The 27,242-nt window shown below is 41.4% G+C and overlaps 1 protein-coding gene across 1 annotated transcript; it reads left to right on the top strand.

Annotated features, from left to right (window-relative positions):
• Positions 1–209: 209 nt before the first annotated feature.
• GDAP2 (ganglioside induced differentiation associated protein 2) lies at positions 210–27,242 on the top strand. Its single transcript, XM_050913766.1, has 14 exons — positions 210–268; positions 1,935–2,184; positions 3,755–3,894; positions 8,102–8,255; positions 9,818–9,906; positions 12,255–12,331; positions 13,415–13,574; positions 15,330–15,480; positions 16,421–16,497; positions 17,863–17,939; positions 18,512–18,651; positions 19,265–19,319; positions 24,137–24,280; positions 25,208–27,242. The coding sequence occupies exons 2-14, from the start codon at positions 2,009–2,011 to the stop codon at positions 25,253–25,255; spliced, it is 1,488 nt and encodes a 495-aa protein (XP_050769723.1). The 5' UTR covers positions 210–268; positions 1,935–2,008; the 3' UTR covers positions 25,256–27,242.

Raw genomic sequence — 27,242 nt, 5'->3', positions numbered from 1 at the left:
CGGTAAACCCCGTCCCGCCCCGCCCGGCCGTTGCAACCGGCCGCCACACACGTGCCGAGGCCGGAGGTGCGTCGGAGCGGGCAGGGACAGCCCTCGCCGGAAGTGAGGCGGTGAAGCCGGCGGCCGGGCAACCTGGGGCGGGGCTACTCCCGGAAGCGGAAGTGCGCGGCGGCAGCGGCTCCGCTTTTCTGGGTGATGTCGCCAAACCGGCGCCGACCGAGACCCTCTGGCCGGGCGGGGCTGGTAGCGGCGGCGGCGCGGCCTGCCCGTGAGTTACTGCGCGGCCGCTCTGGGCGGCGGCGGTTCCGCCCTGATAGGGGCTGGGTGGAGCGGGGGGGGGGGTGTGGGATGGAGCAGCTGACCGTTCGCCGGCCTCGCCCCCGGCGGTGCTGGTTACCGGCAGCCCGGGTGCGGGCGGTGGGTTGCAAGAGGTGGGAGAGACAGCGCCCTCCTCGCGGGCAGGGGCACGACATCCTCGCCCGAGGGCTTTGGGGGCCTCTAGTCCCGCTCGCAGCGCTTTGTTCCGCCTTGCGAGCCTGTCATCCCCGCAGGGGCCGCCTCTGCCGCAGGAGGCCCCCGGGCAACAAATGGGGGGCGGGGGGGGATATCCAGGAGGAGCTTGTGTGCACCCCTCTTCTTCTGCCTGCCTCTCGCTGTCGTACTTAGGCCCCTATTTTTGGCTGTTCATCAGAGGGAAGACACCGTTGTAGATGAGCTTTTGGTTGGAGCCAGTCTAACCGCTCTTATCTTCTTGTTCACTGCCTTTCTCCCAGCTCTTTGTGGCAAAAATCTTATTTAGATGCTCTTAGGGCTATCTTTGTCCTAGTGTCAGCCTTTATTACACCTCAGTTTGAGTTTGGATGTTTGGTTGTTTTGGGTTTTTTTCCTAGCTAATGAATATACCTCATAATTCATGTTTCAGAATTACCATTTGTGGATGCTGTCTTTACAAAATTATTATCGATTATGAACCTGTGAAAAAGGTTAAATAGTAGGTGTGTGCATGGCAAACTGAAGTTGCTTATGTGAGTGCGTTTGTGCTAGCTTTATTCACTAGTATGGTTTAGTAGTTACAATGAAAGTGTAGTAGCCTAGGTGTTATGTGCTGGCAATTGAACAGTATGTTTCAGCGAGTTTGAGTCTTAATCTAGCAACCAGTGTCATCTCAGCCTTTAAAAAAAAAAAAAAAAGTCAGATGGCAGAGTTCAGTCTGCAAGTTCATTGGGCCAGCATTCAAATTCACAACTTTGCTCTCTTTCTTGCAAAACCTATTTGGGTGAAGGGGTTTTGTGCCTAAGTGCATGACTGTAAGAAGTAAGCAACTGTAAGTCTTATTTGCAGTGCTTCAGAATTCACTGAACTGCAAGGGTTGTACGATTTGGGGGGAGGGAGGATGTTTTCATTGGTTTGTTTGTAAGGGGTTTTTTTGCGTTTAGGGTTTTTGGGGTTTGGGATTGTGGTGGTTTGGGAGGTTGTGTATTTTCTTTTGGTTTGGTGTTTGTTTTTTTTTTTAAAGTATGACCCAGGGCTAGACCAAAATTTCTGAAGGGACAGATTATACATACCCTGCTACAAATTTGCTTTTTGTTTAGATAAAGAAATAATCATTTGCAGAAAGACTAAGGTCCTTTCTATACACTTGGGAATTTGTTTTCAGCATTTTCAAAACGCAAGATCACAAGCCAGTTAGACCAATTTAATAGAGAAGGTGTTTTCATCTTGCACTATTAGAAAAGGTTTGTCTTACTGCAAGTATTTGCATTGCCTTTTTGCATACAGATAACAAAACAGAAAGAGGGAGTGGTTGAGTGGCAAATCTGTATTTCTGTTTTCTGCTAGCTGTAATTGCATTGCAGTCTTGTGAAAGGTCTGGCTGCACAGGAATTACTTTTAATGAACAGCTGGTGACCTGGTTTGGTTTTCTTCCTTTAAAGCACCTGGAAGACTCCAGTGAGAATTGGAGTGTGACAAGTTAGCAGAGGGAAGGAGTTGTTGTTGTTTCCATTCCATGGATCCCTTGGGTGCTCCTTCCCAATTTGTGGATGTTGACAGTCTGCCAGGCTGGACTGATGCCTATGAGGCTAAGCAGCTGGACTCTCACCAAAATCCTGTTGAAAAAGCTCAAGTTGATGTTAGATCACCTTTTCCATACAGGAAAGACATTAATGCAAAAATAATCTTATGGTAAGTTCTATGTGGCTCTAGTGTGTTTGTCATCACTTCTCCATTTACTGCAGGATCTGATAGCCTTATATAACGATCACTGCTCTAGAATAAAGCCTTTAAACCCTCTTTTCTTGAATGAAACATTACAGATCTGGGAAGAAAATAGTCTTTTTGTTCACTGTAAATCTGCAAGTCTGAGATTTTGCTCTACCATAGGTTATAAATTGCGTGTTCCTAGGCATTCCTTGATGCAGCAGACTGGAGCTGTACTTCCTACTGTCATACTGTATGCTTAATATCAAAACCTAATTGGGCACTTTAATACAATTTTTTAAATTTTTAAAAAATATGCTTGCCGTCTACTAGCTTTTTTCTTTCTTTACTGGCTTTATTCTGCTTTCACTTTTCTGGTTTAGATCAGTATTTCTTTCTTTCATGTGGTTCTTGTGGCTTGCTTCGGGCTTCCCCCACCCCCCCCCTCCACCCCACCCCCCATTCTGTTTTCTATCTCCGTGTTTTTCTACCAAAATCTATTGATAAAGTACAGTGTGCTGAGGTGAACTTACTCCATCAGTTTTTCTTTCCTGTAACTCAGATACTTGAACCTGCTCTCTAGGTGAGTAACTCTTTATTAATCAATGTGAAGAGAGAAGGATTTCTCAGGGACACAGATTGAGGGATCAGCCTGAACCTCTTTCTGGTTAATACATGAAGGAAATAGGACTGTTAATGGATTTCCTGAACCTGATTAAGTAAAGAAAGAGAGAAGTAAAAGGTTAAACATCTCTTATGACTTGGCTTGGGTGTAATAAATGTGTGCAATTTCAACTGTTATTTGAATCTTTCCCTGTGTGTGGGAATCTTTATTTCCCTTCCTATGCTCTTTGATCCCAAAATCTCTAATGGCTGCTGTGACAAAAAGCAGGTCAGAGTTCTGCTCCTCCATTGTCTCTTATGCATCTCTGCTTTGTTTATCTTCTGCATGTCTGATCCTTGAACAGCAGAATGAACGTGATCAAATTGCGGGTTCACAATTTCGGAACAAAAGCAATGAAAACTTGTGTAGCTGCAGTGTTACTCTAGATCCTCAGTGGACTGAGGAAGAGCAGCAGCAGTAATGTGCCCTGAATAGTGTGTATGCAAACAAAAAAAAAAAAATTGAAAAAATTGTTGAAGTTTTGAAATTAATACACCACAAGGACTGTCCTCTTATCTCCAGAGAGAATATATGTTTTTTTGGAACACATTACACTCCATCAGTTTAGCACGCTGCTTCATATGTTCTGCTGGTTAAACTGCCTTATGTACAACTACAACACTGTCTTTTCTACATACATCACTAAGTTACTGTTGAGGCTGGGAGTTTTTAAGGAAATGATGGGTTGCATGCGATCTTTCCTCATCAGTTAGAGGCAAAGGATGATTCTGCATGGTGAGCATGTCACGGTACGCTACACTATGTGGGCCCTGGAGTATTGTTAATGCTTTTCCTTTAACTTGGCATTTCCTTGCTTGTCAGCACTTATTTGAGAACATCCTGCTTAATCTTACATTTAGCCTGCAATAAACTGTTTCCTTGTTTCCTCAGGAAAGGAGATGTAGCATTATTGAACTGCACAGCCATAGTAAATACCAGTAATGAGTCTCTCACTGATAAGAATCCAGTATCTGAAAGTATATTCATGCATGCTGGGCCTGACCTGAGAGATGAACTCCAGAAGCTCAAAGGTAAGTGGCTGGAGATGTTTTTATCGTATTGAAATCTACTGTCCTTGCATAGTACAAAGCATCAGGATTTGGGCACAAACTAAAATCGAGGTATAGCTCCCCCCCCCGCCAACATCTGGTGTTAATGTGAAATAAATGGAAGAAATGCCTGCCAATCTACTCTCTTCTCTTTTGCCATTCAGGTTACAGATCATTGAAGATCTGTGGCAGATGAGTTGCTGAGCCCTTTGTGATACAATAATTCCCATTGTTATCTGAAGCCAATTAGAGTAGTTAGCTTATCAGAACTTTTACTTGAGGGGCCAGTCTTGTACATCTTCAGATTTTGCTTTTATCCTGTTCAGTGTGCATACACTGTAGAAGACAGGAACTGAAGTTCACCATTGCAGAAATTAAGTGGGTTCTAATATACACTTTGTGTATCTTCTTTCAGGCTATTAATATACACACAGTCTTTCAGGAAACAATGGCAATAATAGATGGAATGATAAAGCACCGCATGTCTAAATAAAGTCTTAGTGACTACTTAAATTGTTCAGTTCATTTGCCTCTTCTGCACAACAGAAGGTTTTATTAGAAAGTTACAAGACCATCCTTAATGGAAGGCTATTCTGGAAATGGATGAGATTTGCTTTACCTGGATTCTTTATTAACAGGGTTTATGGCTGATAGTGAAATTTACAAATGCTCAGCTTTATTTCCAGTCCCTGTTAGATGAAGACTTTCCTTATTTTGTGTGTGAGGAACAAAGAGTTTATAGTTATCCAAGGTTATACAGAAGTCTGATATAGTTTGCAGTTCAGAATTCACATTTCTAGTAACTATGGTATTGAGCTGAATTTTGAGACCCAACTGATCCCTGAGTAGTACTGCTCACTCTCCTGGGTAACAGCTCTGTCCCCTTATCGTGTAGTAACAAAACAGATAGAAGACCCGTAATATTTCTAATACAAACTCCCAGTAGCTTAAACTACAGTTGAATAGACATCCTCTGTTTTTATAAAATCATATTTTGCTGATTCAGCTTGCTTTTTGTGAGTAACCTGGAAGTAAAACAGGAGGAAGAGTAACCATTTCATAGGAGAGGGAAAAGTCAGTGTGTTCTTTGGGTGGAAACAACTGTTAAAATACAGCAGATGTTATAGAATAGTTAGGACCCTGCTATGTACACCAGAACTCTTCTCAAATAAACTTGGGTTTCTTGTGTGCACTGTGAGGTGGGAAGAGAGGGACAACATTTCAGGGAGTCCTTAAAATTTGAGATCTGTCAGCTCTGTAGGGACTTATTTGTAAAAGTTGGGCTTAGCTTCTTAAATTCCCGTTTACCATACTGAGTTTTATGTAGTTTTGCATCCTCCATCCCTGTGATGACACTGATGTGTTCTCTCTGTAATGCATTCTGCAGGTTCATGACTCCCTAAACATGATAGTTTCCTTTTAATCTTGTGACACGAGCTTTTCAGAAATCAGGTCTTCTGTGACACTCTACTGGTGTGTTGCATGGGGGAGGGAGGAGAGGCTGGGTTACAGCTTTGGCTTTTGTGCACCCTTAATGTGTTTTAATGTGTCTTTCATGGTAGCAGAAGTGGAAGGGAGCTTAGTTAAGAAATTAGTTTATGATTCTTTGTCACCTCTGCCTCCTTTTTGCGCTCTTTCCCATTGCATTTCCCATGTTTGTTTCCAAAACATTTGACTTTCAACTTTTTTCATAGGAGAATGTTCTCAGGAAGAGGTGAAAATGTATGCTCTTTGCTCTAAAGCTGTAAAATGGTGCAGTGGTGATTTTCAGTTAGTTCTCTCCTCCTCTATTCCTACTGCTTGGTATATGTTCATGTTTCATAGACTCCAAGAAAAATCGTGATCTTAAAGCATGTGACATGCTGACCTTTCGAAGGCCTGTGCTTGCTTTAATGCTCAGCTAACTTGTGCGTTCCTGGGAACAACGTGTAGTTTGATTAACACAGAAATACTACAGCCAAGGGTACAGGCTTGCAAATGAAGCGCTATTGATATATGCTTGCCTATCAACACATACTTGTTGCAGTCTAATAAAGACCTTCTGTAACAGCAATACATAGTAGTCTTCCAACTCCAGTAAGACTTTTTCTCTGCTGCACACTTTATATGGAGGATTCAGACTTTCCATTTTAAACTTGGAGAGAAGCTGTTCTAATATTTGAAATCTCATTGGATAAAAAATAAGATCTTGACTTTGTTCCCAGTTTTGCCACAGACCTTGACCTGCGCAGCTCACTGTACTAGCTCACCTCACCCTGTATCTTAAAATCAGAATAATACTTGCTGCTCATTTTAGTTTTATAAATTTTGTAGAGATCTCCAGGCAGAAGGCATTGGGAAGTACTAAGTGTGATGTAAGTGTAGTTAGAGATTACTGATGCTACATCTGGTTGTCTGAATTTATTAGTTTCCCTACTGAATTCACAACTATACCTCAGCCAAACTTGCTTCATTCCTTTTCACAAGACAATTTTTCCTACAGGCCTTTGCTTGCTTTTTTCAAGTTGCGTGACTTGGATGTACCACAGAGGAAGAAGAGAAACTTGATATCTGATATATTAAGTGTTTCGGGTTTAGCTTCTACTTTTTCCATATTGTGTTTATTTAGTTGCTCTCTTGAGCTGAGGTGTCTTAGAGGATGTGCAGTAATTCAGAAGAGTATGCTTAGTTTTAGTATGCTGTTATATTCTTTCTGATTAACCCAGAACAAAAAAGGAGGTCTATAGAAGCTAATGATGTGATTTATTGGATCAAAAAGTTTACAAGATATTGGCTTAAAGGCAACATGTTGTTGCCATTAAAAAGACATGCTTAAAGTTTTGAGTAAGAGAGATTCTCAACCTGGAATGTCTCTTGCCATAAAATATGCTTTCATGCATGCTGATAGCCTGCGTGAACACCACGAGGAACAGAGTGGAGTGGGAGAGGTGAATGCTCCTATTCAGTGGGCAGCTTGATGATTGACTTAAGCCAAGGTACTGTGGTGCTGCTGCCAGAAGGGTGGTCGCAGCCACTTGTTCACGTCTCATTCCTTTTCATGGGCACTAGCAACCTATAAGATCAGGTTGAAAGCTAATCCAGTGAAAGTATTAGTTTTCAGCCAGATCAGAAAGCTGAAGTGCAGTTGTACAAGCAGAAGGAAGAAGGTGGAAAATGCTTATCTTTAAGGGCAGGGAAAGAGAAAGACTAGAAGTACTTCTTCAGCTGTCCAGAACTGGAGCGGACTAGATCTGGGTGAAGAAGGGGAGAGTTAGCAGACTCTTCCAGGTGCTGAAGAAAAAACAGACTTCAAACACAGTAGCTGTTCCTGGATTTTTCATTATCAGAAATGTATTGACAAACTGAAGGGAATAGAGAGGTCTATGGATAGGGTCTGACAAACTGATTTTGCTTGCGAAAAATTACAGGAATTAAGTATGAGTAACTTCCAGGGGATAGCCAAAGAACAGTCAAAACCAAAAAGAGGTAAAGATGTAAAGTGTGCTAGCATGCAGTAAATGATCCTAGAGTATGTAACTGGAGGGTGCTGTGAACAGAACAATTAAAAGTGTTGCTTGAACTTCTTTGCCTTGAGACTAGACACCTAGTCTGTCAAGAAAGTATGATCTCCATGAGAATCATACTTCCGCCTTGTGGATGTGAAGAAACTTGCAAAACAAAGCAAGCTACCTTGTTTGGGAGCGTAGATGAAACAAGTGCTTGATCTATTCATTTTTAATAGCTTTGCCAACAGCTGGTAGGTTTGATTCAGGAGACTTGTAGTCCTTTTATCCAAAAAGCGGTCTCCCCAAACCAAGTTGTTAAATTCAGAAGGACTTTTTATTGCTGGTTGTATAGCATATTTGTGCATCAGTTCTCTGCACATTGTTAAATCATGTCTCCCTTTGGCTCTGTATGTAGCATAATAAGCAGTGCAATTAAGACAGCATTTCTAGCAATTTCTGGTTTGTCCTTGTATGCATACTTTTAAAATTGAGAGGAATGAGCACAGCTTTCATATCCTCAACCTGACTAGGTGATACTAAGCAGCTGTTATAAGATAGAATACTATCCTTAACATTTGATGTCTAAACCACTGACTTCTGTATATGAAGTGGAGTTGTCTGACTCTGGAGGAAATCAAGGGCTTGAATACTTCTAGCTTTCCTATCATGACATTGGCATTTGTCCTTGTGTTTATTTTTTTCAGGGTGCAGGACAGGCGAGGCTAAACTCACCAAAGGATTTAATTTGGCTGCACGTTTCATCATTCACACAGTGGGACCCAAATACAAAAGCCGGTATCGCACAGCAGCTGAGAGTTCTCTATACAGCTGTTACCGCAATGTCCTGCAGCTCGCGAAGTAAGCAGACGACAACTTACATGAGGGTTTGCCATCCGTGGCACATCTGTTCTAGATACTCAGATCTGCACAGAGGCCAAATGGTTGTGAATATCTTCTTATGTATACTGGATTTTGTTAAGGACACAAGAACGTTAGTGGCTTCATGATATACTTCATGCCTTTTATCTGTGTTGCGGTGTAGATAAAATGTGCAGAGAGACCTGAGCTGGTTCAAGTCCTGAAACAGTGTAGCTAGAGCTGTGCAGCATTCAGTTACTCTGAGGAGAAGCAGCATTAATAATTGCATTAGATTCCATGCTGCAAAAAGCTTTAAATGAGCTTGCTCAAGCAGCAGCTTCACGTGTCTCTGCAGCCACACGGACATACCCACAGGCAGATCTGACTGCTGTATCAGTTCATATATTTGGCCTCCCTGCCTTCATACAACAGCCATCTAAAACTCTGAGTCAGGGTGCAAGGTTATTTCTAAATCCACAGTTGCTGCAGATGGGTTTGTAGGTTTTCCTCTTTCATCTGTGGTATTTTCTACTTCCTTTTAGCTAACAGGTTTTTTCCTTTCTGTTTTTCTGTGTTCTTTCATGTATTCTGTTCTTCTCCTGTGATGGCTTTTGTAATGGTAGCAGTCACAAAAAATACCTGAACAAGAGCAATGTCAGAAGATATACTTAACAATTTCTTAGGGTTGGGAAGATCAATTCTTCCAAGTCTGGACTGTGCATTACAGTGCAGTAGTAACCATTTCATAATCAAGATTACAGCTAAGGTTTCTAGTATGTGCCAGTTTTCTTCTGCCTCAGAAGTAACAAGCAAAGTCAGGCCTGAATTTAAACATGTTAAAAACAATTTAAAAATTCTAATAGTTCTGCTTACTGAATTCTGAATGCCTTTCAGTCAATCTATTCTCTAGAGTAACTTTTGACGCTTGTGAAATTGTCTACCAACTCTGAGCTTGCTCAAACTCTTCTGATGACTGTTGGCAATACCTCTGCTTTACTCTTCTGAAAATGTGGCTCTGTGCTGGAAGCAACTTACTGATCTTAAAGTATGTATAACTCCATGCCAATGATTGTCTAATCATACCTAGGATTGAGTAAGCCACCTTGGTCTGTGTCTAGACCTCTAACAAAACAAGTGATAGGTCAGGTGGAGGAACAGGAGAATGTTTACAATAAAGAGTACCTTCTTTTCCCCTCCTTCTCCTCACTGTCAATCCTATACAGGAAGGAAAGTATTTTGGAAAGGATTGCAGGGAGCTTGAGGGAAGAACTTCTTCATTCAGGAGATGAGAAACTGCAGGAACAACATAGCTGAGGTAGAAGGAGAAATCTGAGAACAAACACAAGAGGAAACAGTGTGGAATCATTAATGGTTCGCTCCTGCTGTGCTTAATGGTGGTATGTATACATCTCGCCAGGAAAGAATCCTTCTGCAAAAACCTGAAAGAGGATTGCTGCTGCATAGAGGCAGGGGAAAGAAAGTACTTGTGTTATCTACTGTACTGACAGACATTTTTCTCATCTGACAGTCTATTCATTTGTTTCTCTTTTTCTGGATTTCAGGGAACAGGCAATGTGCTCTGTAGGATTTTGTGTCATTAACTCTCTGAAAAGATGCTACCCCTTGGAGGATGCAACCCACATAGCACTGCGTAAGTTTGTTGGAAAGTGACATAAACTGGATGGCAGTATCCAGCAGATTGCTTACCTCTGACAGACTGCTGTTGATATGGGGAAACCTTTTTTAGGGGGCTGTAGTTTGTTAGAGGCTGTAAAAAGGCAAGGCCTTCCATGGTTGATCAGGAAATGGAGGATAAAAATAAATGATCCTTTGTCTGTTCAGAGGTCATCAGTAAAGATCCATGAGAATCTGTGCTGGAACTTGCAATCTTCAATATATTAACTAATAACCTGGAAAAGATGCTGAACAGTGAGGTGAGAGAGTTTGCTGGTAATAGAAATTGTTCAGAATAGCAAAGATGAGGCCTTATTGTTGAATAGCTGTAGACAGACCTCAAGCAACAGAGTGAATTCCATCTGCCATTTTAATGTCATCAGCGTATCCAAATGTAAAGTGATATGCTTCTGCCTTCACATGCAAGATGATGTGGTAATCCTAGGAAGCAAAATCTTGATATTATAATAGTTCCATGAAAACAGCAGCTCACTGGAATTCAAAACAGCAAGCTGAGTAAGACACAACAAAATGAAGAATGTTATGCTATAAATCTGTGTTTTGTCCACCCTTTAAAGCTGCACATTCAAAAAAAAAAAATAGTAGAACTAGAAGTTGAGGAGGTCAACAAGAATAGGGAAAGGCAAGAAATAGCTAAGTAAGCTAAAGTCTTTTTCACACTGGAATACGCTGAACTTGAAGGGAGTGTGATAGATGTCTATAAACTCATGAGTGGCATGGAAGTGGTGAATAGGAATCAGCTGTTCACTGTCTCCCAAAATAAGAACCTTCAAACAATGCTAGTATGAATCAGGTTCAGAACAAACAGGGGGAAATGGTTCTTTTGCTTACACTATTTGTTTTATGGAACTTCTTAACAAAAAGCATTGTAGATGCTAAAAGTTTTCAAACTTGTTTGGGTTCAAGAGGAAACTGTATTAAAGAAAAAAAATGAAGGCTACTAAAAACAAATCCGAAAATTTCCTAGGCTGAAAATACTTAAAGAATAGAAAAGTTCTCAGAGAAGAATATTATATACTTGCCTGGTTCTCTTCTCTTTTGACTTTTTCACTTCTATTGGCTTGCTCCTGTCTGCTTTCCACCACCACTCAGTCCCTGGACCTTCCTGCATGGTAATCCTGCACAATAGGAAAGTTGTTGCAGATGGAAGGAATGTGTTTTCTTCTTGCTGTGCAAGTTGACTGGAGAAATCTTTCTTACCCTCTGTTTAGCAGAGGTGCTGACATTGGAGAAACAAGTCCGTTGTTTTCTCTGCTATCTGCCTGTTGAGTAGACATGTGAAAACATCTGCTCACATAGATTCAGAAAACTGTTTGCTGTGGAACCGCACGACTGCATTTGTCCCGTAAAGTAGTGTTGCAGGTCAACTGAATTACATATTAATTTCTATACAGGAAGCATTTGAAAATAGCTCTTTTTCCTCTGCTGTTTCTTGAAGAACTCACACTAATGTACTCTCTGTAGAGTAGACTTCTTTCCTTTATTGCTCTCTTCTGTTGTCTCTGTAGGGCTATATGCTACTTAATAAAATATTGCTAGACCAACCTATTTGTTTGGACACTTTCTCTCTTGGCAGTCTGACAGGAAAGCACTTGAAAATCCTGACATGTCAAGATTTTTGCAGCTCAAGGACCTCATCTGTACAAGGATATGTCTGACTCGGAGCTTGGTTACAAAACATTTTTCTCCCCTCAGCTGCAAATGCTTAGGAACTTGACTGTGTCCCTGTATTATGCTAAAGCTTTGGGGGAGTCCAAAAAAAGTAATAGAGGAAATAAATTCTCTCATGATTTACAAATATAATTTTTATATGCCTCTTTGGCATAGCTGACCCCAGAGGTTTTGTGTGGCTGACTCTGTCTTGTACCAGCTTCTGCTGTAGCTTGCTTATCATCTTGCTTTCCTGATAACTTAGGGCACAATGACTTGTTCTAGGAATGTCTGGTTTTGGCAATTTGCACAGGACTCTGTAAAGGAAGGATTTGGCTTGATTTTGCAGGTCCATGGAATCCCATTCCACAGACTGAGGAATACCTAGTAAGCTAAAATCAGAGAGAGACTTTTTCTCTTTTTGTATCTATCTCTAAAATGAGAGTGGAGATGGAATTTCCAATATGGCCAACAACCCATTTGGTGTGTTAAACTACCACTTAATCCACACTTGCATACAGCCTGTGGAGCTACTTTGTATGAGGAAAGAGATGTGTCTCTCTATTCTGCACACTGTTGACTTCCTCACTTGTTGTCATGTGTGTAAATTTCTCCTCCTGTTTTGCTAACTACATTTAATCTTCTTCCTTGCAGGCACAGTTAGAAGGTTCCTGGAGATTCATGGAGAGACTTTGGAGAAGGTGGTGTTTGCAGTCTCTGAGCTTGAAGAGGTATCTCCTTGATTTTCATTCCACCAAAATTCATGGGCATGTTTGATCTTCTCTGCAGCAGTATGAACTCCTGTATTGTAGAGCTGGAGTCGGATTTCCCCTTCAAATCACATAGACTTTTGGTCCCACAGTATCCTTCTGTCTCCTACTAGCACAGCATCTTTTCCAGTACTGTTTATGCTCTTAGCAGTCACTATGGACATATTCAGAATCTTTCCATTTCTGGCTTCCATGTTCCTGAGCCATGAACAGGAACCAATACTAGAGGTTATAGCATGCAGTTGTGCTGGATGGTATCTGCCAGCCAGAAAGGAAATTCCTCATACAAGATTTCCTCCTTTACACAATGCTGCTTCCCTTGTGCTTTAAAAGGGCCAGTTTAGCATGTCCACAGATCACCTACAAACATCTTAAACCTTGCTTACTGGCCTGTTGAAATAACAAGCTTGACATTTAATGATCTGTGTTCAGACAGATGCTAGCAGTTTGAATATTGACTTCTCTTGTATATCGGACTTGCTAATAGCAGCTCCTGGGCAGAACACCCACACTGCGTTCAGGTTCTGTGGCATTTGGATGAGGAAAATAACTAACTTGTTGGGGGTTCTAAAACTGCTGGAGAGAGTTTGAGAGAACAGGTGAAGTATTACAATGTTCAGTAGAGATTTTCACTATTTTCCTCCATGTGGAGAGGGTTTCTCTTGGTTATTGCTGCTTCTTTTTTCCCAGTCAGATCACTAAAGGTGATCTGTGTAGTGGTGCATTTTAATGTAAGCAGCCTTTGCTGAAGTCTGTCATTCATGTGTATTGTAACTTCATTACAAAGCTAAAGTATCTGCAATCTACCTGAGTTCATGCAGGTTAAAGCAGAGTCCTCTCAAGGTCATGTGCTGGTGTAGCAGAAAAAAGTTAACCTTTATCAAGGTTATCTGCCTTTATTGCCAGGTAACAGCCCAAAATGAGCCATTGAGGGAAGTGGTATTTTGCCTCCAAACTGCTGAGAAGGTCCTTGCTACAAGGGCAGGTGTTAACTGAAGAGCAAGGATGCGTGATAGACCCTTCACGCATTTTTCTTATTTGTAGGCCACTTACCAGAAGTTGCTGCCTCTATATTTTCCAAGATCGTTGGAAGAAGAGATACAATCCTTGCCTTACCTCCCTGCAGATATTGGCAATGCGGAAGGCGAGCCTGTAGTACCAGAGCGGCAGATCAGGATTACTGAAAAGCCAGGTGTTCCGGATGGTGAGTTCTTAACTGAACTTTGGAATAAGTATCTCTGTGTGAAAGTCAATGGAAAAACAGAAAAGGCACATGGGAAGCAGAGGGATGTTTTCCTATCCCACCTCACCCAAGGCAGGCTATAATGAAGACAGTTGTCAAGCTGCCTTGTTGGCTTCATGTGTTCCACAGCAGTAACTTCTGCTTTCTGCCTTGTTGTGTAGAGTGATGTGGTTAGAGATGCAGTAGAGCTGTTGTTCTGTCTTTCTTTCTTGGAGGGAGAGGTGGGGTAGTTCATTCCCTTTGCAAATTTTCTCCCAAAGCGATTAGGACCTTTGCAGGTTTTTTGCAGAATTTTGTGCAGCCCCTAACTTAAAAAGGCATTATTGTTAATGGTCTGTCTTATATATTAGCAAAGTGTTGCTTATATATTAGCAAATCTTGTCTCAAATGATAAGATTCTGTTGATACGGCATGTGCATCAAACTAGTAGATGCTCAATGAAAACTAGCAGAAACTCCCTAAAAGATAGAAGAACTAGATCAGCCCAGAGATCAATGTTGGGGAAATGCTGTCAAAGCTCAGTGAAAGAAGTCTGTTTGTAAAGAGGTTGCCTAGATGTCAGGGTTGAGGAGGTGAGATACATATGGCAAAAGAATTTAATATATAAATGGGCATCGCTGGCATGTTCTGCCTTATTTATTAAGCAGTGCTGTGAAAGTTTTACACTTTTTCAGGCAAAGCCTTAAACTATCAAAAGCAGATAACTTGGAATGGGTTTCAAAGGTTTTTCTACTTTTGTGTGGCCAATTGGAATAAGGCTGAATATGCAGTGAGGATACAGACAACTTAAGTTTCCTGTTCACAGTTTGATACCTGATGTACCTACTCCTGCTGATCAGACTCCAATCTTTTTTTTTTTTTTTTTCCCCCCTCTGTCCAAACTGCTGGTTAGAGTGGTATTTGCAGCTGTGGCTGATCAGTGTGAGGCATTCAACCACTAGCTAATAATTCGTGAAATTAGTGGTTTTGCATATGTAGGAGCAAATGGGTATAGCAGAATCCTGCACTTTTGTCCCATTGCTACTATAGCATGTCACACTAAAACTGGGAAACTTGGTTCCCATCCAGATTGCCCAGAGAGGTAGTACTAGAAGCCTTAGTAATATTCCTTGATGACATCAAGTTTAGTGGAGCATTCTGGTATGTTACCAGCAAGCAAGCCTGTGCTCTTGTATTTCATCACACAGTCATGTTTTAAACAATAGTATAAAAATATCTAAATTCAGTTTACCACCAGTTCTACAGCATCTGTTCAAGCAGTGTCAATGATATAAAAAGAAGTGAGCCCTTTCTACAGTGCAGCTTCTAAACTGAATAAAGCTGCAGCATCTGTCCATCTGCATACTTATTTTTCCCCCTGTGACAAGTAGGACAACTGTAAAGCCCAAATCACTCTCTCCAGACTTAGGTTTTTTTGAGAGAGTTAACAGTTATCCCTTTGTTAGAAGCTGATGACTAGGACTTGCCCAGTTAGTTTTCAGGCAAACCAACATTTTAACGGAGTCCGCAGTGATCAATCGCATGCTATTATCTGTCAGTGGTACTGGTGAGATATCAGAGCCACGTCATGGTACGTTGTGGGGTTTTGTGTTGGTTTGTAGCGTGATGACTGGGTTGGCTCACAGTCATATACTATGAATACATAGTAATTCAGCAGTAGCATTGCTGTCTTGTATGCAGCGTGAACATTTTACACTACCTTTGTTTCTACTGCAGATGCTTCAGATGAAGAGGGTCTGGAGGCAGATTTGTCTTTCATTGGTTCCCATGCTTTTGCCCGCATGGAAGGAGACGTTGATAAACAGAGACGCCTCATCCTTCAGGGACAGTTGTCAGAGGCAGCACTGCAAAAACAGCATCAGAGGAAGTGAGAATTTCCTTGTCTGTGTCAATGTTTTGTGTTAGTTAGCTGTTCAGAGGACCACCCCTTATGATGATTTTGTTATCTGTAAAGCCTAATCTTCTGGCAAGGAAATACAGATAAAGCCTGGTGTCACCCTGGATCGCTGTGGTAGCCTCTTTGGCCTGAAGGGAGAAGGGAAGGGGCAGTAGGAGGAAAAGAGAAGCTAGTGATGAACCCACTAGCATGCCCAGGTCCTCCAACCAGCTGCCTTATCTCCTTGCCACAAGATGTCACTGTTGAGTCACCATGTTCTGTAGTGGCGTGCTTTCAGTACTGCCCACTTGCTCCTGAGGCTCTGGGCAGATAGCAAAACATCTTTCTTCTGTCTCTCAAAACAGAAAGATAAATAAATGAATGCTGAGGCTTCCTCCCCCCCCCAATGTGCATGATCAGTTTCTTAAAACCCGTTCCATGCTGGAGTCCTCTTGAGGCATGATGCTTGGCTTGTTTTGTCAGATGAGGCACTAAGTTGTTCACTGTTCAAACGGGGGGGGAATCCATATGTGACACTGGTTGCTGCGTAGTTGTGTTCGACTTCTAGACTTTCGAAAGAGATTTTTTTCCTATTTTTTAAACACTGACGCTGAGGTATTTAAAGGGAAAAAAATTCTGAAATCTTTTCAGCCCAAATGCAATGCCACTACAGTTACTAGTTGGTGCATATTCATTGCCCTAGTGAAAATCGCGAGGTCTGTAACTAAGACACTCAAATCTTCCCCCCTGCCCCAACACTTCTTTCTTTAACAACTTCATAGTTGCTCCATAGGTCAGAAAACCACAACATTAGAGAGAGGGCTAAGTCAGAAAGAGCTTTTTTGTCTTTCCCTTCCCATATACCTCTTCAGGTTTCTAATGGTAATCCAAAGGGGGATTAGATCTGACCAGATGTTTTTTAACTTTCTAGTTATAATCGCTGGCTGTGTCAGGCAAGAGCTGAAGACCTCTCTGATATTGCTTCTCTTAAAGCCTTGTACCAGACAGGTAAGTTCAAGGTACCGATGACTGATGTATATTGTCTTAAAGTAAAAATACAAAATAAAAATACAATATTTTCTTTGGACTTGAGTATACAGTAAGTCATGTTATTAAGCTAGAAGCCTGGCCAAGAAGTAGGCAATATCTCTGCAGTAAAGCAGGAATTCTCTCTTGATTGGCTTTGAAAGACTGTGTGGTAAACTCCTAAACTGCTCTGCTTTAACAGTCTGAGGATACATGCCTATCCTGAATTATCTGTAGCTTTAGATGTAAATCAGTACTGTTAGATTAAGCCAATGCATAAGGTGCTCTGTATGAGATAATTCAGTCCCCTTTGTTACAAAGAAATGAATTTTGCTTTCAGATGATTAGTGTAGAGAATAAGCAGTTACCAAAGCAACTTCTAATACAGCTTGCTTGAACAAAATGGCTTGCTTTATTTCCCTCAGGTTAGGTTTGTGTTGCTCTCCTCGGTATGTGTCTCCTAGTACTAATGGCTGAGTACCATGGGCAGCACATCTTGCAACATTGAGTTCAGTAGATGGGGAGATGAGGGAGAGATTCAACAACCCAATGGAGAGTTCAGTGGAATATAATAGCTGTGAGGTCCTTGCAGCCTGGGAAGCAGAGATGGGGAACCTGTACTCTTCAGTTCGCTTTTACTCCTTAGGTAGCATCATACTCGGACGTAAAAACTTGCCATAGTCCCAGTGGCTTATTGCTACTTTGCGCCATGACAGGAAGAAACAGGCAAGTAGTCAGGCTTTCAAAAGCATAGCTGTGTTTCTGCAGAGAAAGTCTGTTCAGCACTTCGGTGGATATCTTTGGCCTCCCAAAAATCCAGATACTTACCTTGATCTTTGTGCCAACACCAAGGCTGTGTGATACCTTCTGCTCAGTAGCTGCGATTTTAAATTCTTCTGTTTGCCTTAGACAAGGCTCTGCAGGAGCCTGTGGGCTGCAGGAGGGTCCATAAGGCGTGCTCTGGGAATCTGTGCATTAGATTTCAGAGTTTGGTTTCTAGGAAGAAGTTTGCTTTGGTGGTAGAACTGCAAGTGAAGGGGTTTTTTATAAATAAAATCCATGTTATTACTTGAGATTTAGGTAAATGTGGAGTACACAGGCAACATAAAATTGCAGTCCTTAAGACTTAAGTTTCTCGAATGTGATGCACACTTTTTTGGATCAGAGTAGCTACTGGTATAGTGAGAACAGTAACTCTAAGCGTATTTCCTCTGTTGTTAAGATGAAAACAAGCTGTGTTGCAGAAATTCTGAGCTTTGGCTGGTTCTCCCTGGTTTGAAAGGGACCAACTCCAAAACCTGGCATGACTGAGAGAAGTTCAGAGACATATTTTTCTTTCTTTTGTAGGTGTAGATAACTGTGGCCGCACAGTAATGGTGGTGGTTGGAAGGAATATCCCTGTAACATTGATAGACATGGAAAAGGTAAAGCTTTGTAAAACTAGAGTTGTGTAGGTTGAATGTGAACGTTCGGGATGTAAGAGTCTGATTATAAGGGTAATTTGGTGTTAATACTAGAAACATCTGTAGAAGACTTAAAAGAGAGTAAATAGAAACTATTTTTATAGGCAGATAAAAATGTATTCCCTTATAAAGCTTTGTGTGAGTTAGGGTGGCTTTTTTCAAGGAGGAACTGGACTATTTTTAGAAAAACAGCCCTAACATGGACTACTTTTTCTTCTCAAGAAGAAAGAGACTTGCCCTGCTTTTGTAACTGCCAAGACATGAAGAGTGAAATGTAATGAGTCAAATTAGTTTTTCATGGAAACAGCAAGAATTTATCTCCATCTGTGAGGTCAGCTAGACAAAAAAGACATCTAAGTTACTACAGTCAAGTTGAAGACTTGGAATGTTCACCTTGCTTTTGTAGCTGTAACATAATGCCACCCAGCCTCATGATTCCTGATTTGTGCATGAATTAAAGGAAGCATATTAAGATGTAATGCAACTGTGAAAGAGTTCTTTGCAAATATAAATTTCATTTCTTTCTGTCTCAGGCTCTTCTGTATTTCATCCATGTCATGGATCATATTGCAGTGAAGGAATATGTCCTGGTGTACTTCCATACGCTCACAAATGATTACAATCAACTAGACTCTAATTTCTTGAAGAAACTCTATGATGTTGTTGATGCCAAGTGAGTGTCAATAGGAGAAGAACCCCGTCTGGTCTTCCTCTGTGCTATGCAAATGTTTGTCATTCCCTGTATCTGGTTTCCCATTTATTTGTGAGAGAGTTTTGCTGGGACAAAGACCTAAATAAATAACAAAGGCAAGAGGAAGGAAGATATGTTTTCTTTCCTTCTCAAAACCATCTATTAAACCAGGAAGTTCTGTCCTCTGCAGTCTCCCTTCTGGAGCTGTTGGAGAAGCATACTGGGTGTATTGTCTGTCTCTATCCAGAGGTGGAGTTTCTGGAGCCTGGCTTTGTTAAAAGTATGTTGCTAGTTGTGAGAGAAGAGGCTTGGGTAACATTGGCAGTCATAATTTGTCCATAACTTCCAGTGTCCACGCAAAAGACTGCAGGCTGTGATGTCTTTACCTGAAAAATAATCATTCTGCCTTCCTGCCTCCCCCCCTTCCCCCCGCCCTTACATTTAGTTTTCTGGTATCTGCCCTTATATTAGATCTAACTTTGAAAAATTACATCACAGGCACTTAAGCAAAATGATCTATGTTTTGACAGTTGGGTTGTGTAGGTGAGGTTAATTACAAGTCACTTTTAAAGAATTTTTTCTTTCTCTAAACCAGGTACAAGAGGAACTTGAAGGCACTGTATTTTGTCCACCCAACATTTCGTTCAAAGGTGAGGTAAATAGTACAAAAGAAAAGTGTATTTTGGGTGTTGGCAGAGTAGCATGTAATACTGCAGTATGAAGAACATGGAGGTACATAGAAGACTTTCAAAATTAGGCAGTATCTTCTGGATCCACAGTCAGAACTTGAAATTCATCCCCATCTTTGATCTAGCTGTAGTCTTCCAGCCTTAGTGATAAGCTGAACCCCAATGTGGTGCAGCTGTCTGTGCCCTGTTTTGCGTGTGCTTTTGAGAGACAGGTGGAAGCTTTGGATCTTGTTCCTTTCAAAGAGAAACATTTTGTCCTTTTTCCTACTGTCTGGTTGGCAGGGTGACAAACCATGACCAAAAACTCTGGGAATTCTTTTTTGTGTAGTTCATTTCCTGGATGTTTCAACTTTTCTTTCCCCACAAGAGGCATTGCATGTGTGCTGCGTATCACTTACAGAGCTGCCCTGGTGAGGGCAGTGTGTCAAGCAGCAATGAGATTAGTCAGGATTACAGAGCGTAGAGTAGCAAAGAAAGATGGGAAGAATGCCTTTGTGACGGAGTGCAGAAAAGCCCTGTTAAGCCTTCAGGACATGAAAAACTGAACTTGTCAAGCAGTAAGATACTATCCTTGGCTATGATCTGTGTGGGGCAACAGAAAATGGAGCTTGCTCCCTTCTGTACTTCATACACACTACTCATATTGCAGCAGTATGAGTACTTCAGATGAACTAAGTGACAGCAACAGCCCTTCCTAAAATTTTTGTTTGTCCTATTAAAACAGTTAAAAATGTGATCCTCCGTGTTCACATCAGATTAACCTCTGTGTTTATTCTGCTTTTTGCTGACATTGATCAAATTTGAGAAAATTATACGCCTGGAAAAAACATCTGTTTGCACACATTCAGCAAGAATTTCTTTGCTAAATTTCCAAAGAGTCCTTTCTTTGCATGTGCACAGCTGGACACCATGAGACTTAGAGCTTCCTTGTTTTTATGTAGACGAGACTGAGGCTTCCCAACAGTATACCTTCCAGTTTCTGTCAGGGTATTAATTATTCCCACAGGGTACAGATCTGAGGTCTGAGTGCTAGAATTAGAGCTTCCAGCTCTGATGCTCCTGAAAATATAGGAGCTGGCATAGAACATTACTAAAGTCCCACAGTTGAGTGGAAAAGTTGAAGCTAGGAAGTACTAGTGTTTTAGATTCTCAGCAGCGCTTTATCCCCCTCCTCTCTTAACATACATTTCTATTTGGTTGAGAAACCTTTTTTTGTTGGAAGATGAGAACTCGTGTTCACCAGTCTGTTGCCGTGTTCTCTGCCCATTTGGGAAATGTGGTGGGACTCACCAGATCTGTGGGGCAAACAGATAGTTGGTGGGAAGCAGGGAGGGTGAGAGACATAGAGTTCTCTAACTTGCTGGAAATGGAACTGGTTTGTATCCTGTTCTAGCAGCACAGCTGGAGACAAAAGAGGATGTGTGTCCATGTCTTTCTGGCAAGCCTTTTCTCTAACTGTGAAAGGCAAGTGGGATTGCTGCTGGCTGTTGCAGGGACTATCAGCTTCTGAAACATGATGGGGAATATGCAGCAGAAAGTCGTGGTGGAGAAGGTGGCTGCTAAGAGGGAATGATTTTTCTCTCCCCTTCTTTTTTGGCTATTTCAGGGCTGTTGTCCCCCTGGAAGATTGCTAGCTCAGAAGCCTCAAATATCTTAAAAAAATGTTTGGCACATTCATCTTCCTATTTGGAGCATTGACTTCCTTCCCTAGGAGTAGTGGAAAATACCCCGTCTCAAATGCAGGAGGAAGGCTTGTGCATTCATGCAGCTTCCCAAACACATCACTCTTGTACATATATCTCATTCTTAAATCTCTGATATAAATTGTCCATTTTACAGCAGTATTGAATCCTGGCACAGTGGATGGCTGCCATCTGTTAGGGTTGCTTTGCTTATTTCTGGGCTAAAAGGGATCAAGAAGCTTTTCATCATGTCTCTTGGAAACTCATGTGCCCCTAGAAAACAAGCATAGTTCTCAATGTACTTTATGGTGCCAATCATGATTCTTTTTTTTTTCTAGATATGAAACTGTTTTAAATTGGGTATATTCTGAGAATAATTGCCTGTCTAGAATAGATGGGGTTTGGTATGCAGGGAGGGAGGGTTCAGCAGTTATCCTAAAACACAGAGTAACTGAAGCAGCGTGTGTCACTGCACAATCCATTTTTGTACACTGATCCTGCCTTTATTCATGCTTTGATGTGAGCGTTCTTGTGATCTGTGAAGAACTTGATTCTCTTGTGCTGCTGAAACGTAACCGTCCTTGTGATGAAATCGCAGCATAGGCAATAGCAGGTTTTTTAGGCTGGCAGCAACTCTTGCTGTGTGAACACTTCACCACCAGGCCTTAGATTAAGATACCCTTGAAGTGCTATCACAAGTTTCTTCGTACTCTTGCATGTAAATGTACTTCTGATTGTTATTGCTATAGATATAAAGGGCTCTTTGGGGCATTTTTGTGTGAATCCTCTCTGCTCCTCTCATCTGAGAGCTCTCCAAATGAAGCTTTTTAGAGCTCACGTTCTGAGTTGAAGCGTGAGTGGCTGGATCTGAAACAATCTCACCCAGAGAAATTCTGTTTTCATAAATGTAGTAACTTGGCTGTGAATCAAGAATGTTTCGAAACTGAAACATACCTGAATACTCAAATTAGATATTCATAGTCATCATAATCTTTGTATTTATCATGAACAATTTTTGTCTTGTTTTTCTGTAACAGTCATAAAAGCAGTTTCTGGAGATCAGATGCCAATATAAAGGTTGTTGCAAATCACTTAGCTTTTTCTACACAAGATCCTCCTGATTGTAATAAAATTTCCCAGATCTTAGTAAGTTTCTCTTTGGAGTATGACCTAATTAAGAGATTGGTGACACACTTTATCTATGTTGTGCTGGTTTTTTGAGGGAAAGACATCTGATACTTCAACCCTGTGGTTTTGTAGCTTGGCAGAGTGACTTTGATAGCCTTTTGTTCAGATTCAGAACTGCAGGACAAGAAAAATGAAGGAAAACTTCAGCAGACGTCTAGATTTTTAACTTTTTTTGACTGCTCTGGTATAACTTATTCTGCTTTCAGTGCATTAACATGGATTTGGTTTAATTTAAAGTTCTGTGTCCTCTTACCAATAAGGAAATGGTTGCTCTCATATTACTGTTTCTATAACCTGTGATTATTGAGAATGGAGATAATAGAAAAACTCTAGAAACACTTCTGCCCCCCTCCCTTTTTTTTCTGTGTTATTGGGTAAGATGTGTCAAACTACAATGGCCTGTATACTGCGGTGGGGCGGGTGGAATCGCTTTTCCCAATACCAGTTTTCGTGATGGCTGCAAAAATATTCCCTATTAGACTTTTATACACTAAACATCCATAGCAATTATGTTTAATGATTGTAATTCATAATATGCCTTGGAATGCATGCTACTTTGGTACAGGATTGAGAGGGTATTTTTCACTCATTAAACTGTCATCCGGTGGCACTCATAAGAGGTCTTGCTGGAAAAATACAGTAAATAATGGATGTCAGTAATAATCTGTCTCCCGGCTCTCTGCTAACATACATCTCTAATTCTGCCCTTAAAATAATGAACCAATCTTAAATGTTCTCTACCTCCTTTTCTCTTTTTCGTTGTTCCCTTCTCATGAAAATATGCTGTTTTGAGGAGGCAGCGTAGTTATTCCAGGACAGCTTTTAGGTATTGACTTTTTCTTTAAATCTTATATTCAGGCAAATCACTTTTATTGACCTGAAGTTTTAGTTTATTTGAAACTCCAGCTTTCCTCAAGGCTTTTCTTGCGGTGTTGCTTCTTTTCTGTTAACTTACTGCAGTCAAAGTACAACTATCAAACAACCACAGAATGGTCAAGGTTGGAAGGAACCTCTGGAGGTCATCTGGTCCAGCCCCCCTGCTCAAGCAGGGTCAGCAAGAGCTGGTTGCCCAGGACCATGTGAGTGGTCCCTAATATGAGCATTTGTGACCTGTAGAACGGTTTCTTCTTTCCCTTTAGTCTGCCAGGAAAAGACTACATAAGAAATAAACTAAAATAATACAGTGCTTAATTTTGGAGAAGGTGGGTTGAAACGTAAAAGCTTGTGCAGTCAATCTAAACAGGAATATTTAATAACTTGTAGAAGTATCAGTGGTGTCTCACTGGCCTTTGCAAAACAAAAATTCCTTACCCTGTTTACATCCAAAAGAGACAGAGGTGTGAATGCTTAAAGTAATATTTTGTAAAGTTGATGTGGCTTTGATAAGCAATGTGATAAAACAGAAGGACACACTCACTCAGCCAACCCAAAGCAGAGAGGAGATTTAAATAGGACCTTTGAACAGCTGAAAGTCTCTCTCTTTCTCTCCCTCAAGTTGCCTTTTCTATGAAAACTTGAAGGCAAAGGGTTGAAAATGCTTCTGTCAGATCTAGAGTCAAATAGGTCATATTCTGAGCTGGCTAAACTGGAAGTGAAAATGTGCCACTATACTGATGTTTTTTTGAAGACAAATAGCAGAATAGCTGTCACTCTTGTACAGTAGAAAGGGACCTTAAACTGGCGGTTGGGGGCGAGTGAGTGTGGAGTCAGAAAACACTAGCTTGAAAGCTCTCAAGACAGTGCTTGCTAGCAGTCAGTGGTGTGTACTTCCTGACCTTGTTGTGTTATTGCCATGATATTAGTGTTTCAAGTTTAACTCAAGCCTGTTTAACTATGGAGTATTATGTTGAACTTGAAGGTTTTGAAACAGCACCATCTTAATTTGTTTTTGTTGGGGTTTATTTTCAGGTCTCAGCATGGTTTTTCACAACCTTTACAGTCTCAGGGCTAAAGGACAAAATCCACTATGTGGAAAGCCTTCAGCAGTTATTCACAGCCATACCCCCAGAACAGATTGATCTCCCCCCTTTCGTCCTCGAGTATGATGCCAGGGTAAGTGATTGCATGTGGCAAGCATGAGTCTTTGCTCCTAAACGTAGTTCTTGTGCTTCTCCCATTCTGCTCTGCAAGAGCTTTAAAGGGGCTGACTTCCACACGTTAAGAATGGGGAGAAGAACGGGAGGGTTCCTGGAGAGTCTAGTTGTTCTTCTGTGAGTAACAGTTTTCTTAAAAAATTTTTTTTTTCTACATCAGTCCAAGTAGAGGGCTTGGCTAAGAAGCAGACTCCTTTCCCAGTAGAGCAATCTCCTATGTGCATAAAAGGCAGACTACCTTTCTTCAGCCAAGAACTGTAACATAACACACTAAGACCCTGTAGGCAAGATATGCATGTTATATGCCTGCTATCTACCTTACACTGACTGCGAAAACAAATACTGTGTTTCATCTTCCCTGTCCAACATACCAACAAGCATGCGGGGAGGGGGGGGTGGGGGGAAGCAGTGGGGAGAAATGGAACTGTAGAAGGGTGCCTTGCCTTTGTCTTGGTTCCTCCTCCTCTTCCCTTCACCATCTCAGGTCTCTAACCAAATGGTGGAATGAATATGGCTTGCATTGGCCAAATCATTCCAAAGAGGATGTGCTGTAACTACAAAGTAATAGCCAGAGCTGTGTGTCTGTGTAAGCAACTTTGTCTTGAGTGACTGGCTATGCTAGCATTTGTGGCTTCCTTGCATCACAGCTTTGGCTTAATGGCACAATTTTAACCTGCACTTTTTGCTTAAAACAGAGGCAAAACCAAGGCCTATTTTTGCCTGACTACCAGCACAGTCCTCTCCTGGGTGAATTGTGGCAGTCGCTGTGCTCGTGGAAGACAAAGCCAGGAGTACCTGTTTATTTCTGCCTCTGTGTTGTCATCCATTGCACCAAGGTGTATTGGAGAAGACTTTTGTTCAACTGCTCATGCTGTTCTCATTGCAGGAAAATGGGCCTTACTATTCTTCTTATCCTCCATCCCCTGACTTGTGATCTGCAGTCCTGCAATGCTGCTGGTTTCCCGTGGATCCAATGACCTGATGCCTGCCAAAACCTGTGCATTTGCCCATGTACAGAATTCAGAGAGAGGGTTTTCCTCCCCCAGCTCTGGTATTTTTTTACTGATGAGATATTTTCAAGCACTCAAGCAATCAGAGAACTTTATGCCACTGTGAACTGTACAACTATTTCAAATATATTTATCCAATGGAAAAGTTGATTTAAAGATCACTAGGTACATTTTATTTTGGTTTGTTTTGAGGCTGTTACATTTATTTCTGAACAGACTTTCTCTTTTCTAGGAAATCCATCAAAAACACTTGATCATGTTTTTAACTATTACCATTTTCCAGCTCCATTTGTAATACCCATTTCTGACTGGTCTGTACAAATACCGTGCAGTACCAGCCTGACACATTGTTCATCATATGGTCTCTGTGTTTCGCATCTGATTACTTTTCCTTTCTGTTAGTGCTGATTACTTTGGTCTCGACCCAGCAAAACTATCTGGAATTGGGAATGCCATGTCTGCAGGCTGAACAAAGCACTACAGCCAAGCCAAGATCACTGCAAGACTTAGTACCATAAATGCTAGGTGAGCTAGGAGCCTTGATAAAGTCCTTGTCAGTTTTCATTGGATGATGTGACATGTCAGGATGCCACTACCCTCCCAGTAAGAATAAAATTGAAAAGCATTTGCGGTTTCATTTCTCTAACTATAGTTGTTTACGTTCTCCTTTGACATGGCCAGATGTGTTTGTATGATAAATGAATGCCATCTGCCTGAAGTATGTATGGAGGGGAGGAAGAAACAGTGACTCCAACCCCAACCTCTGGTGGCAGAGATTGTTTCTTAGAGATACCAGTGTCCCTCTTCCTTCCTGTTACACTGACACTGATTTTTGACAGACGTGATACATGTAAGAGAGCTCAGCCACAGGGTACTTATGAAACTGGAGGTGAAAAGTTTTTCAGCCTGCCAATGGAAAGCTAAAAGAGGGAGAAGGCTCCCTTGTAAAAAAAACATAATCAGGGATGGCAGTCCCAAATACAGAAGGATGGAATCCCTGGTAGGAAGAATGTCACAACATATGAAAATGATGGCACAGTTTTCATTCTAGCTGCTTTCCTGCCCTGACTTGTATCTGCTACTCTGTCTTTGCCAAACTTCAGTTTTCCTTGTTCTGCCACTTCTGCAATAACTACCTTTTTTGAGCATAAGCAAAAGTCATCGTGAGATACCTTAGAAGGTGGTTATTCATGCCCATTGAGTTGATTGAAATAGATATCTCTCTGCTGTTTAAAGATACTGTAAACTGTTGGGATAAACAGGAAAAAAAAATCCTGTCTTGGTCATCTAATTGCATGTCATAATTTGTGTTTGCAGTCTGAGAGTCTGGGCTTTTGTAAGTTAGGAGCGCAGTGAAAGATGGGCCATACTGAGTTTCCTTTCTTTCCTACCTTGGCCTCCTGGCTTAATGTTGTATACTCCACATATCCTCAGCACGTTGGTATGTCAGTTACAGATCAAGATAATCACTTGGCTGGGGTTTAACAGTTATGCATATACAACATACAAAAAGCAAATGGTTTTGCTTTTTAAGTGTCCTCCAGGGTCCTTACACGATTCCATTATCAGATCCAAGGTGCTGCTAAAAGCTGGAAACTGTAGCATAATGGAAAACCACCTTGGTGTTAATATGTGGGAGTGTTGCACCTTATGGTCAGTTCACATGTGATTCTTTCAGCACTTTTCTGGTGGGTTCTGAGAAGGAAATAGCAGCAGTCTATACAGAGCAGCTACCACGTGTCCCTACCTCCTCTTTTCACCTAGCTGTTTACAGCTGCCCTTGTCTAGTGACTTTTATAGCCAGCAATGAATTTTCCATGCTTCTCTAACGATTTGTATAGGTTTCCACCCCCATTAACCATCTGCTGTTTTTCACACCCATGGCATTTTCAGTGAGGCTGTTGCAGAACA

Source organism: Gymnogyps californianus, chromosome 1 (assembly GCF_018139145.2).
Source record: "Gymnogyps californianus isolate 813 chromosome 1, ASM1813914v2, whole genome shotgun sequence".
Classification (NCBI taxonomy): Eukaryota; Metazoa; Chordata; class Aves; order Accipitriformes; family Cathartidae; genus Gymnogyps; species Gymnogyps californianus.
Note: the sequence above shows the minus strand (reverse complement) of the source record. Positions and strands in the feature narration are given on the sequence as shown.